The sequence below is a fragment of the Macrotis lagotis genome, chromosome 3, assembly GCF_037893015.1.
Source record: "Macrotis lagotis isolate mMagLag1 chromosome 3, bilby.v1.9.chrom.fasta, whole genome shotgun sequence".
NCBI classification, from domain to species: Eukaryota; Metazoa; Chordata; class Mammalia; order Peramelemorphia; family Peramelidae; genus Macrotis; species Macrotis lagotis.
In genome coordinates, this window is record NC_133660.1 from 233,578,752 (window position 1) to 233,593,255 (window position 14,504).

Here is a 14,504-nt window from a genome sequence, read left to right on the forward strand (position 1 = left end):
ATTCCTGATCCATTATTTCTGAAAGACCCCAGTGATGCTTCACTTCATCCCCAACTTACCAATCACCTTTTCTACAGTCTTGTCAACTGCCTTGCTATAATAGACACATCCCAACTCCCTTCTCCCTCCAGTTATGGAACTTAGATCCAATAAATTCTATTATTTTCACAAGAAGGAATGTATCAAGCTACTCCATTGTGGCCTATCCCTCATCCCTGTAACTCAGAAACAAAATGCCCCATCACTGATTTCTTCTTCCCTACATGTATTTTCTCTCACTATTAAAATGTAACCTTCTTGAAGGCAAGTTCTGTCTCTGCTTTTAAGTTTGTATGCCCACTACCTAGTATAATACTTAATACATAGTAAGAGATCAATAAATACTTAATCATTCATTCATTCATTTTTCTATCCATTCATATTGTTTTAGGTAGAATTCTAGGAATTAACTGCCCAGATTTTGGCACCATGCCATTTCTATTCCACAGCTTGAGTCAGACCCTAGCACTCATCAAAGTGACAGATGACATTAATATGGCCTAAAGGACACAGTTTAAAGATTATAGATCAGGACTTAGATCACACTGAACTTTAACAAACAATAAAATCTCCCATGAGACATCTCACCCCAGGGACAGGTCATAAAATGTCATTTTTTATGAGAATACATGAAGAATAATTCAAGGACCTCTTGCAATCTCAGAATGCAGTGTTAGCATACACCAGGACTCATGGTATGCAGCACATTCATCCCATTTGAACATATGGAGAATGATGTGGAGAACACTAGGGAGCCAGATGGCTCAGAGGATAGAGAGCTAGATTTGGAGTCAGGAGGACCCAACTTTGAATCTTGCTTCAGACACTTAGGCGCGCTCCTATGAACTCACACAAGTCCCTTGACTTTCCTCAGTCTCAGTTTCTTAACCTTCATAAAATGGATACAATAATAGCACTTACCTTATAGTATCACTGAGCGAATTAAATGTTAAGTGCTTTGCAAACATTAAAGTTCTATATAAATACTATCTATTATGATAGGGATTGTTGCTAACACATATGATATATAAATATTGTCTATTATGATGGAGATTATTATTAATATTCGTGATAGATAACAAATACTGCCTATTATGATGGGGCTTGTTACATATTTGACATATAAATACTATCTATTATGATAGGGCTTGTTACTATCACATAAGATACTACACCCTTGTGTATGCATGCAGGATAGATGGCTCCAAAACTCTGATTATAGAAAAGGTAAAGCTAAAAAGTGGCCTGGAATTCCAGCTAAAAGGAAGAGTTTGATATGGGGAGAGAAGGGGAATAGTCAAAGAACAAATAAAGGGAAGATCTGGCCCCTGTTCTTTATGTAAGTAGTAAACTTGTATTGCTTGGCCTCAGAGAAAAAACAAGAACATGGAGGTATAGGAAGGTATTGTTCAGCTTTCTGGGCTGTCCCATATTAGAATAGTCTGTTTGGGGAGATAGTATGAATTCCTCAAGTAGGAGATATTTAAGTAAAGGCTGAATGTTCTCTTGATCAGGAATGAGATTCACTCTCATGCCCTCCGGAGATCCCTCTAGTCCTAAGATTCTCAGTCTATGATTCTATGTTCTGGTCCCAGGACCCACAGATGTGGCCAAGACATAATGAGCTCTAGAGTTGACCCAGGAATAGTTGCTCCAGTAGAACCCCAAAACTATCCAGCCCAGAAGGCTGGCCAGAGCATTTCTACAACTACTTCCCAGGCCTGAATGTCTAAAACCTAACCAACAATCTATCCAGAAGCAAGCAAGTTGAGATGCCAAGAGAGGCATGTCCCAGGATTCTGAGTCAGACTGGGCATCCTCTAAGGTGGGGGGTTTTAGCCATTTTTATTGTTCTGAATCCCTTTAGCAATGCAATGAAGCCTAGGAATGACTTCTAATAATGATGTTCTTAAACGAATAAAAAAAATTAAGAATTAAAAGGATACCAATTACATTGAAATATAGGTATCAATAATTTATAATTCACTGACCTTGGTTAAGAACCCTGTCATAAAGGAAAAGATGCTTCTGAAATGATGTTCTTCATCAGGGATCATAGGATAAAGGGACTCTTATCATGTGCCTGTTAAAAGAGTTTGCCTTCTATACTCAAATCAAACTCTATACTCATCCTGACAGCAGAAGCTGCAACTGGGACCAGACTAAGCAAAATGGACATTACAGAGCAGAGTCAGTGAAAGAAATCTAGAACCACAGAATATTTTAGCTGGAAGAAGTCCCAGAGATGATCTTGTCATAGGATCATAGATTCAGAGATAGATGGGACCTTGGAATATACGCAATACCACTCCCTCATTTTATAGATGAAAAAAGTGAAGCATTCTGTTTAAGAGACTTTCCCAGGGTCCCATAAATAATAAGTACAGAACTCAGTCTTCCTAATTTCAAGTCTGGTGCCCTATAGACTACACTGTGAGAAAAGATATTCAGATGAAAAAAGATATTCAAAGATGCTAAGTGACTTTACCTGAAGTTGTACAATAAAGTTTGGCAAAGCAACAAGAACCCTAGCATCCCAACTCCTAATTCTAATCTTTCCACTACTCCACACAAAAAGAATAAAAGAAAAAAAAGAATAAAAGAATTTTAGAATTTAAAGGTACCTTGACAACTATCTAGTCTGGAATACACTTGAAAAAGAATCCTTTTTACAATAGACCTGAAAAGTAATCATCCAGCTTCTGCCTGAAGAATTCTAAGGAAGGGAAACCCATCATCTCTAAAAGTAGCTCATTCTACTTTGGAACAGTTCCAAGTCTGGGAAAGTCTCATCTAAGATCAAGCCTGAATTGGCCTCTTTGCAATTTCTACCTAATACTCCTGGTTCTGCTATCTTGATCCTCCTATCATGATCCACAGCCATCTCTAGTCATTCTGATCTTTTCCTTGCCACCGGACCTAGATGGAATGAGTCTGGTGACTTCACACTGTCCCCTCTCATTTGAATCTATTTCATTTGTAAGTCATGACATCACCTCTCTGAAGTCAAGGTCCTCTTCAAGAACAAAGGACAAACAACCATAATAGCAGAACAAATCTACTATGTTCCCTACATTTGAACCTTTCAAATATTTAGATTTCAAATAGCTCTTCTTAGTCTTTTCTTCTTCAGACTGAACATCCCTGGTTCCTCCAACCATCTGAGATTCAGGAAAAACTGTCCCTTTTCCCCAGAAGATGAGTCATGCCTGGGCAGTTTCTGGACACCAAGGCAAGGTGTAATAGCATATCCAGGCTCCTGGTCCCTTTGGCTTTTACCCAAAGGACTTCAGTCCTTATCTGATTTTGGCAACATTTCCCAGGTATATAAGACTTTCATTAGGCATAAAAGCAGTTATAATATAAACTCTGTCTTTCCTTTCACCCCTTCAAAAAGAAAAATCTCTCCTACTTGTAGCCATTCCTCTAGAGAAAGCATGTCAGCCTTTATCTCTCCTTCCAATAGAAAGAAAAAAGCAGGCAGAGAAGCAGTCACACACTCAAGGCCAATCTATCAAGCAATATTCCTGCCCCCATTGGTGTCTGTAGTTTCATCATTGCAGCTTTATTCCTTGGAACTAATTCCCTGCCTTCTATTAAAAATTTGGATGACTCCTGGAGGGAGAAAGTCAAATCAGAAACATCTTCATGTGAATTGCACTGGAAGTATTTAAAGCTTCCCTTTTCCTGACAAAATTGGATTCCTAAAATGTAGATCTGGTTATGTCATTCTCCTGCTGAATAATCATTAATGGCTCTCAATTACCTCTAAGATAATTTACAAAACCCTTAACCTGAGAATCTAGCTCAAATTTTGTTTCTTACGACTTCCCTTCAAGCAATCTTTATTTCATTCAAGTTGTTTGACACCATATTCCATCTCCTGCCTCCTTATCTTTGTATATATAGCTTGCCCATGTCTGAAATGCATTCCCTCTTCATGCTATGTGTGTGTAAAGTCAAGTCAGTAAATCAAGTCAGTCTATGCATATAAATATATATATGCATATATATTTATATATATGCATATAAATATATAATATATAAACATATAATATATGATAATATATAATATACATAATATATAAATATATAAATATAATAATATAATATATAATAGTGTATAATATATAATATATAATAATATATATAATATATAAATATATAAATGTATAATATATAAATAAATATATATGCATATAAATATATATGTATATATATATTTATATGCATAGACTGACTTGATATACTGACTTGACTTTCAGAATCCCCTATTTATTGCATGGCTCAGTTCCAATGTGACTTCCTATATGAGGGATTATACTTACTCCAAGTTTAACAGAGGAAGCAGGGCTGGATACATACCCCTGGGGACAGGTACAGCCTGAGACACAGGGTCCATGGGCAGTCACTGTCAGGTTCAAAAGTTGGTGTTCACATGTCCTCTCTCTACTCAGTTCAAGGTCAGCATGGGGGTCAGTACAGTTCACAAAGACCTGGCCCAGAGGGCAGGCAGAGACTGAAAGACAATCAGAGACAATAAGGAACAGGTAAAAATAAGAGATAGGGGCTAAACAATAGGAGATAATAGGAAACATGCCTTAAACTTGGTTCATGGGGTTGGGGTGGGGAAGGAGAGTTGTATCTAGGACTTGAGAAAATGCAATCTATATTTATCAAAGATCATGATTCTAATCCCGTTCCAGGCTCTTCTCTCTCAGACTCAGAATGCTTTGAAGCTATCTTCCTTAAGGAACAACCATCAAGTAGAAAAGAGAAATTTCCATACAACTTTAAATCACCTGAACCTCTATAATTTCATTTGCAACATTCAGGTCATGTTAAAATTCAAAGGAGGACTGATTTTGGAGTCAGAGGACCAGAATTGAAATCCCAGTTACATGGATGACTTTGGGCAAGTCTTTTCAATTCTCTGGGCCTCAAGCACTACCTGAAAAATGAGGAATCTAAAAATGAAGAATCAAATGGTCCAGATGATCTCTGAACTTCTTAGAATTCTAGAACTGTGATCTTTTGACCCAAGCTGCCCCTTCCTCTCATGTCTCCCCTCCCAACCTTACCTGGTGCTCTACTATCACAGCTCATGACTCCATCAATGCAGTGACTTCAAAAAAAAAGAGAGATTCCATGTATGAGTCAAACAGTAGGAGAGAACCTCCTTTCGCCCCCACCCCACATCAGTACAGTTGGTCCTTCCAAGGACCAGGTCATGTTTCCTACAGGCTACACAGCATATACTCTATCCTCAGACTGAATCCTGGGGCTTAGTGTCAAACCTTAACCAACATATAAGAGGAAATAAGAAGAGGGAGAATTCTGGGGGATTTAATTTTCTTGGTTATCAGAAATTGTAAAGGATATTCTTTTGTCTTCGAGTCCTCATGGTTGGAAGTCTTCCTAAAAATATTTGAGTCCACCTTCCTGTCTTTGCATTTCATGACTGTTTAACCCTTAGAGGATCCCATAAAACCTTGAGACTCTGCATCTACAGTCTCTTCCTTCAGGACCATGGAGAGTGATAGAAGAGGCAGTAGACTAGGCAGATGTGACCTTGGCTTTGTCTTTGTATTCATTCTCCATTGGAATGGGAGAGAATGTGAATCCGTGTGAGAATATAAAAGATGAGAGAATGAGACCTTGGGTTCAGGAGAGTATAAGCCTCAGAGTGAGAAAGTTCTGTTTAGCAGACTTCTTGCAAATCAAGATGCTATAGTTGTTTGTTTGTTTTTGCTGGTGCAGTGGTGGGCCAGGGGGAAGGAGAGGAGGAATGAACCTGGTGACTTCATTTTCAAGGGAATTCTTTTTGTGAAAAATACCTCCTTCCCAATTCTTAGCACTCATATTTATTTTTTTTAGGTTTTTGCAAGGCAAATGGGGTTAAGTGGCTTGCCCATGGCCACACAGCTAGGTAATTATTAAGTGTCTGAGACCGGATTTGAACCCAGGTACTCCTGACTCCAGGGCTGGTACTTCATCCACTGTGCCACCTAGCCGCCCCTCATATTTATTCTTTTTTTTAATTTTTTTTTTAGGTTTTTGGCAAGGCAAATGGGGTTAAGTGGCTTGCCCAAGGCCACACGGCTAGGTAATTATTAAGTGTCTGAGACTGAATTTGAACCCAGGTACTCCTGACTCCAGGGCTGGTGCTTTATCCACTGCACCACCTAGCTGCCCCTCATATTTATTCTTAAAGAATAGTATGAAGCCCTGAGAAGTTAAAACACTTGCAGGGTTGCCAAACCAGTATGAGTTAGAGGTGAGACTTGACACCAGGTCTTTTGAACTTTGAGTTCAAGTCTCTATCCATTACACAGCATAGTCTGGCAGTCAAACTGTTATGGGCAGGAAAATAATCCTGTTCAAAGAAGACTGGAATAGGAATTTTGTTCTAATGGATCTTTAGAAATAGTTATGGTACAGATAACAATGGAGGAGGAGAGCTTATTCCTTCTTTATATCCATTGGTTGGTCAAGTTCTCGGTCAACCTCTGGATGGTCAGTGGAAGTTTTAATCACTTATTAACCCATGACTGACTGTCAAGGTTCTGAGCAACTGTGGTAAAGTTGATGGTTGCCGTTCATTCTTGAAGACCACGACATCAGGGGAGGTGATGCTATGACAAACACATGAACTGGATTTGAGTGAGGGGGTTGCCCAATCACCAGCCTCACTTTCTCCTCCAGAGCCATCTGGGTCCAGTGGCCAGATAGGAATCAGGATGACTGGAGATGGCATGTGAGGCAATCAGGGTTAAGTGACTTGCCTAAGGTCACATAGCTAGTAAGCATCTAGTGTCTGAATCTGGATTTGAACTCCTAGCCTCCTCACTCCAAAGCCAATGCTCTGTCCACTGTGCCACCTAGCTGCTCTGTGATCAACTGACCAGCTAGCCAGGTACAAGGCACCCAGTAAAGCCGGCCCACACACATACTTATTGAAGTTGGAACAGTCCAAAAATGCAAAGGATGGCTTTAGTTCTCAAAATACCAGGCATTTTGGCTCTCTTATAGCTTCTTAGGATCCCTACAAATACATTAAGGGAGCTGATAATTACACCTGGACCCAGGTGACCCCAAATGACTGTTGTGAATTCAGTCCCACTAGTCAGTGTGATGTCAGTGAGGACCAGGCACATGTTGGTTCCTCAGCAGGCTTACCAATGGCCCAGGGATGGAATGTTGTTTTCTCCAGGGGGATAATCAACTCCTTGGAAATAGCAGGGGCATTGACTCCTGTGGTAATGAAAAAGAGAAATAAGAGTTGGTGAGGGAAATCAGAATCCCCACAGATCTTGATAGGCAGGGGCAATACAAAATTCCAGTCTGTTGAATGTTCCTGATAGATCAGGTTTAATGGGAATAAACCTCCTTCTTTAGCTTTTGTGATTCTTTCTGCTCTCTTTTGAATCTCCTACTCAACAGAGAAGTTCTTCTTAGTCTCCTTTGCTGGTTCATCACCCATATTCTACTCTCTATACCTAAGTGTCCTGGGGGCCTCTAATCCTATAACTTGAAATAATCTTGCTTACACAAAGGTCTGAAGTGTAACCCTGCTAAAGAGTCTTCACAAAAGTTTCTTATCACCTAAATGCAAAACCCTTAGGCATAAGGAAGATAAGACCCTCTTCAATCAACCTCCAACTTCCCAATCCAACTTTAACTCATATACTACTCTAAACTTTTTCACATGCTATGTATCAGCTAAACTGGACTACCAGCTACTCCCTAAAGCTAGCATTCAATCTCTCACTTCTATGTATTTGTACAAATTGTCTCCTGTACCCAGAATACATTACCTCAGGAGCTTCTCCTCTGTAACATTTTTTCCCAATCCAATTGTTGATGTCCTCTTCCTCCACACTTTGTACTTACTTCTCTGTGTGTACACAATCTCCCTCCAGTAGAGTAATTTTCTACTTGGAGACAAGGGCTGTTTCATTTTTTTTATTGTTTTTTTTTTTGGTAAGGTCATAGGGTTAAGTGACTTGCCCAAGGTGACACATCTAAGAAAGCATGAAGTGTCATGTCACATTTGAACTCAGGTCCTCCTGACTCCAGAGCCAGTGCTCTATCCATTGTACCACCTAGATGTCCCCTGGTTTTTAAAACTATAACAGTAGAAGTTAGGGAATAGGGAAACATAGATAGACACAAGTCCATAACAGAAAAATCTGCAGTTTTTAGTGGACCAAAAGCAGATTACTGGAGCCAGTTCATATTAGCACACAAGTCTATTGTCAAATTTTTGGTATAGGCATTTCCACTTTAAAAATGGGACTAATAGGTGGCAAAGTGGCTAGAGCACTAGCCTTGGAGTCAGTAGGACCTGAGTTCAAATTTGAGCTAAGACACTTAATAATTACCTATTTGTGTGACTTTGGACGAGTCACTTAACCCCACTACCTTGCAAAAAAAACAGTTAAAAAAAGAAATTGACTAATGTTGCCAATCAGGATTTGATTTAGTGTCTTATCTAGAGTTCCAATTCTAGATGAGAAAATGATAGGGAAAATTTTAATACTATAGTATTTACTACTATAGTATTACATGTATTTTTAGAGAACTGGTTGTTAAACCTTTACCAGCATACCATATACTACATGTGTGTGTGTGAGTCTTTGTGTATGTACTATATTCTTACATTCTATGATTCTGTGAGCTTGAGTAGTTTGGGATGATTTCATAGAGAGAAAGAAATTTGAGTTTTATAAGATGGACAGGATTTGGCTATGTACAGAGGAGATGGAAGGTACTTCAGGGAGGAGGAATGATAGAAGCAAAACTGTAGAAGGAGGAAAACATTCAATGTATTCAAGAAGCAGTCAATATAAATATACATTAAATACTTTATGTGTGTGTGCATATCACCTTAGTCTACATCAACAAAAGCCTACTGAACAGAACAGAGAAAAGTAAATATTCTGTTATCTTCTGTCCTCTTTGGACCTCATATGGAATACTGAGTACAGCTCTGGATACCACATTGGAGGAAGGACATTGTCAGGCTTAAATGTGTCCAGGAGAGAATAGCATTATAGGACTTGAAACAACCTATCAAGGGTGTTTAACCTGGAAAAGAGAAGACTTAGCAGGGGAATATGGTATGATCCTGGCTATTTTAAGGACTGTCATTTGGGAGAATTGTAATTATTCAATTCATCTCCAGATAGCAGAAATAAGAACCAATGAGTAGACGTTACATGAAAGTTTGTGAGCTAATGGAATATTGGGAAGCAAATGGGTTTCTCATTGGGAGCCTTCAATAGGAGGCTGTATAACCACTTATTGCAGATATTTTGGAGATATGGTTTGTACTAGACAACCTCTGAGATCCCTTCTATTCTTGGATTCTATGATTTTGTAAGCTAGAATAATTTGGGGTGATTTCCTAGAGAAAAAGGAATTTGAGTTCTATGGGCAGGATTTATTTATGTAGAGGAAAGATGGAAGGTACTCCAGGGAGGAGGAATGAAGGAAGCAAAAGTGTGGAGGTCAGAAAACATTTAATATGTTCAAGAGGTAGTAAAGTAGGTCAGGTTGGCTGGTGTATAAGTTTTCAGGAAGGTAGAGATTTAGAAATAAGAAAACTAAATGCCAAAGGGGAAAATTGAACAGTTACCTCCTTGAAAGTAGAGATTGTTTCATTCTTTATAGCCTCACATGGTACCTGGCACATATTTAATAATCATTTGTTGATTGAGTATTTATTAATATATATACATATATACTAAATATATTCAGTTGAATCCAATTGTGTGATCCATTGTGCCAAATGATACCAACAGGTCAAAGAAGATGATGGTTAAGAATGAGTCATTGGATTTGACTAATAATAAGTCAATGGTGACTTTAGAAAATACATTTTTAGTTGAATGTTAGAGAAAGACCCTATCTAATAGGAGTTTAAAATGCTATATACTAGGAAACAATAGAGATAGTGGTGATAACAGATGTCTACTGAAAACTTACATAGACAAAGAGTGTCAGGACCTGGAGCAAAGAAGACCCAGCTTTAATTTGTATGTCACTTACTAATGGGGGACCTCAGCAAGTCACTAAATCTCTCTCAGTCTCAGTTTCCTCATCTGCAAAATGCGAATAATAAAAGCACCCACCTTATATGATTATGTTGATCAATAGATACAATAAAGGTAAAATACTTTGTAAATCTTAAAGCACTATGTAAATGTTAGGAATAATTATGGGAAGGGATCATTGAGGAAGTTGACATAATTCCTTCCCTTCCCTCCTCAATGATGAGGGTCTTTACTCATTATATGACCTTGGAAAGGAAAGTATCCAGGAAAGATTTATTTCTAAGACAACAAAACCTTAGATCATATGAATTTCTGGTTTGTTGGAGAGGGTGGGGTTGAGAGGCTGTGCTGAAGTCCAAGGGTCTCCCTACCTGGGAACACATCTCTCTTCCTTGCTGTCCAGGTAGGTGTTGGGAGGACAGGCACAGCCCTCTACACAATGATCCTCTTCATCACTACAGCTTTCTGGCATTGCCAGAGCCTGGCAGGTCTGCCCACAGGTTGCCACACAAGGGCTATATTCCTTAGTGGCTTCACAGGACAGTGCTATAGGGAAGAAAGGCAATCAGGTCACAGATCAGGAAAGACAGTTTCAATGTACTCCCATCCCAGAATGCATGTATAGTTCCCCTTTGAGTGGAGATAATAAGTGAGGTACTGAACAAATGAACAAATGAAAACTGGTGGTTCAACCCATGAAGAATAATAACAGTGAGTTAGGGGAATGTTTACCCTCCAATGATATGATGATGATGATGATGATCCTTCATTTTTGAAGAAGACCATGACATTAGGAGAGGTGATGTCATGACAAGCACATGAACTGTATTTGAGAAGGTGCTGTGCTAAGTCACCAGCCTCACTTTTGCATCCAGAGCTATCTGGGTCCAGTAACCAGACATAAATTAGGACAGCTGGAGATGGTCCTGGATTCAAGGCAATCAGGATTAAATGACTTGCCCAAGGTCACACAGCTAGCAAGTGGCAAGTGTCTGAGTCTGGATTTGAACTCCCATCCTCCTGACTCTAAGACCAGTGCTCTATCCACTGTGCCACTTAGCTGCTCAAGGATGTGAAGATTTTCCCTGGCAGAATGGGTGGATGAGGACAATTTATTTGAATTCAGCCTCCGATACTTGACACTATCTATGTGTTCTTGAGCACTCCTAATAGGAGCAGGAGCAGGAGCAGGAGTAGGAGTAGGAGTAGGAGTTGTAGTGATGGTAGTGGTGGTAGTGGTGGTAGTGGTGGTAGTGGTGGTAGTGGTGGTAGTGGTGGTAGTGGTGGTAGTGATGGTAGTGGTGGTAGTGATGGTAGTGGTGGTAGTGGTGGTAGTGATGGTAGTGGTGGTAGTGATGGTAGTGGTGGTAGTGATGGTAATGGTGGTAGTGATGGTAGTGGTAGTAATAGTAGCAATTAGTAGTAGTCATAAGTTGTAATTAGAAACATTTATATACTGCTTTAACATTAAAATTGCTTAACACTTGATCCTTACAATGACCCATGTGGTGTATTAACATGTCCATTTTACAGATGAGGAAACTGTGGCAGGCAAAGGTTAATTGACCAGCCCAAGGACACAAAGGGATAACAGCAGTGGATAGTGGAGGGGGAAGGACAGTGAAATAGATAGGTTTTCTCCTCCTTTCTTGCGTTTTCATATTAAGGTGAAGAAAGAGGACTCTGGGATGAAAAGAGTCTCCATCATTTGAATGTGGGTAATTTGTCAGGCTACATTCTTCATCCGCTTCTCAGACTGCCTTTGTGGAACAGCTTTCCTGCTTCAAGGTTACCTTCAGTAGCCATTTTAAACTGAATTTATTAAGATAAATATGTCTGCTAGGATGGAGGCGGTAAAAGAGGGAGGAATGTCAAATCAGGATGACCTCTGGCATGACCCCAGCCCCCTGGGATGATTGGTCCTGCCCACTAACACACTCACAGACCCATCCCCAGCAAACACAACAGGCTTTCCTCACCACAGTCTGGGAGCTGGGTACGAAAGTCAATGGTAACTCCATGACGGCGGCACAGATGAGTGTAGTGAGCCAGTGTGGAGCACATACACATGTGTCCACACCTGCAGGCATCCCGGCGGCACTGCTCATAGTAGGGGATGGGGCTCAGATAATGGGAGCAGGAGGCAAATAGATCCTTGGTGAGCACACTGCATGCTTCAGCTGCATAGGATGCTAGGGAGACACGATGGGGAGGGATTCTGGGGTCTCTGGCCTCACCACAGAACCAAGAAACAGTAATTCGGGGGAACTGCAGAGACTGTGGCATTCCTAACCCTTAGCCCCTCATTTTGCAGAGATCTAAAACAGGGGCTCACAGAAGGGAAGGGTTTACTCAGATACAGAAAGAAGAGCCAGGTCTTCTGGTGACCAGTCTAGTAAACCACATTACCTTGAGCCACATTGACCACAGAACCATTTCCAGCATCTACCCACATCTATTACACTCTATTTCCAAGCTACCAGTGACCTTCATATAACCTATGATCCATCCCCAAACACACTCATTTTTCCTCCCGAATCCCTAAGCTATACCTCACTGCTAATGGGCTAGCTTTGTCTGGTCCCCGACCTAGCTTTGATCTTTAAATTCTGCCCTCCGTCTTTTGCCTCCCCATCTTCCTTCTACTTCTTCTTGCTCTCTTCTTTTGCCCTACCTCCTGCAACCCACACTATCTCTCTCAACTCATTTCCACACCCCTGCCCTAGTCCAAATCTCCCATTCCAGCTGCCTTTCATTGAACCTCAGTCCAGTTCTCAACTCCAAATGACCTCACTCACCAGCCTGCAGGTGTACATCACAGGGATCCAGAGGGGCACTGGAGATGCCTGGAGAGCAGGTCGACAGGGTTTTCCAGGAATTGCCAAAGAGCTGTGGCGTGCTCTCTGGAACACCCACAGGAGACCTGCAGAGAACCAAGGAGAAGGATTTACATCATACACAAGCATGCCATGATACAAAGTCTGGGTTCAGGACTCCTACCCAGAATTCTATTAATTCCCCACGGAGGGAGAAGAGCCAGTAGACTTTGGTTTTCAATTTATGAGGTCATAAACCAAATTAAGAGCAAAAGTGTTCAAAGAAGAGGGACATTTGTTCTCCTGGGTCAGGACCAGACCACATCCATAGTACCGTGATTATGTTTGGGTACCACATTTTAAAAAAGGACACTGACAATGTGGAAAATATCTAGAAAAAGGGGGTTAGAATGGAGAAAGCACTAGGGACTTTGTCATACAAGAGCTGACTGTAGGAACTGGGGAGAGTGTTTCAACTGGGAAAGATTTGGTGGATTGGACAAGACAATAAGTCTTTTAAGTATTTAAAGGACTGTCACCTGGAAAGGTCCCAGAAGGCAGAGGGCACAAATAAACAAAAATTGAAAATCACATTTAAATTTGATATCAAGAAAACCTCCATTCAGAATTGGCCAAGAAATGGTAACAATTGCCTCACAAGTTAAAAGGTTTGCTCTCATTGGAGGAAATAAAACCAGGGATCATCCATTTAGAGTTGCATGCAACCTTAGAGGTCTTTGAATCCAAACCCCTTATTTAACAGAGGAAGAAACCAAGGCAGAGAGACTAGGTCAGGGTGACAGAGCTAGTAATTTTCTGTGGTGGGGAGTTGAACTCAGGTCCACCCGACTCTTAGAAACAGTTCTCTATCCATTATTCTGTGCTGTTTCTCTTCACACAAAGGCTGAGACACTAGACGGAGGAATGAAGAATGAGCAAAACAAGACCAGGAGATCATCATCTATATGTGAGGTCCCTTAGGACTCTGAAATCCTTTGACCAGTCTCACATTTCATTGTTACTTAAAGCTTTCCTTTCTTCTTGGCCTAATGGATTGGTCTGGGAAAACTTTTGACTTCTATTCTCTTCTCTGAAGAGAAAGCAGCTGTAGTGATTTTTATAATAAACTCTTTTCTCTAAGTTACTACATTTGAATCAGAACAAAAAGGTCTGACTTTCTAAATGAGGAAATAAAGTCACTATAAAAAAAAAACAAAACCCTTTCCTCTGCAGAGAGGTAAAGAGGAGAAGAGTGGAGGGGTGGGGGGGGGGGGGGGCGGGGGAAAAAAAGTAGAAGACCTAAATCTTGATCTCCCAAATTGCCAAAAGCAGGGTAGGGAGGTACATTTCCAGCCAAATCCTATCAGTGTCTAGCTTCGAGGCATCCTTTACAGGTATAAATTCCATATGACTGCTAAGGCATTCCCCACCTTCAGTCTGTTCCTGAGACATAGATGCCAGTTGTCTATCAACAGGTCCCACTGAGGTGACAGTTATTTCTAATTATATTAAACTATCAACCTTAATACTTGAGAAAATTTAGATTTCTAAGGGGAATATTAAGGAATATTCAAGGATTGAAAAGCTTCTG

General features: G+C 40.3%; 1 protein-coding gene across 1 annotated transcript in view; it reads right to left on the minus strand.

Annotated features, from left to right (window-relative positions):
- Positions 1-14,504, minus strand: part of OTOG (otogelin) — a 100,852-nt gene that overhangs the window by 53,792 nt on the left and 32,556 nt on the right. Inside the window, exons 19-24 of the mRNA XM_074231609.1 lie at positions 12,896-13,020; positions 12,077-12,289; positions 10,469-10,643; positions 7,219-7,293; positions 5,121-5,164; positions 4,405-4,558 (exon numbers count right to left, since the gene is read on the minus strand). Coding sequence (XP_074087710.1) covers positions 4,405-4,558; positions 5,121-5,164; positions 7,219-7,293; positions 10,469-10,643; positions 12,077-12,289; positions 12,896-13,020 — 786 coding nt within the window. The remainder of the gene's footprint in view (positions 1-4,404; positions 4,559-5,120; positions 5,165-7,218; positions 7,294-10,468; positions 10,644-12,076; positions 12,290-12,895; positions 13,021-14,504) is intronic.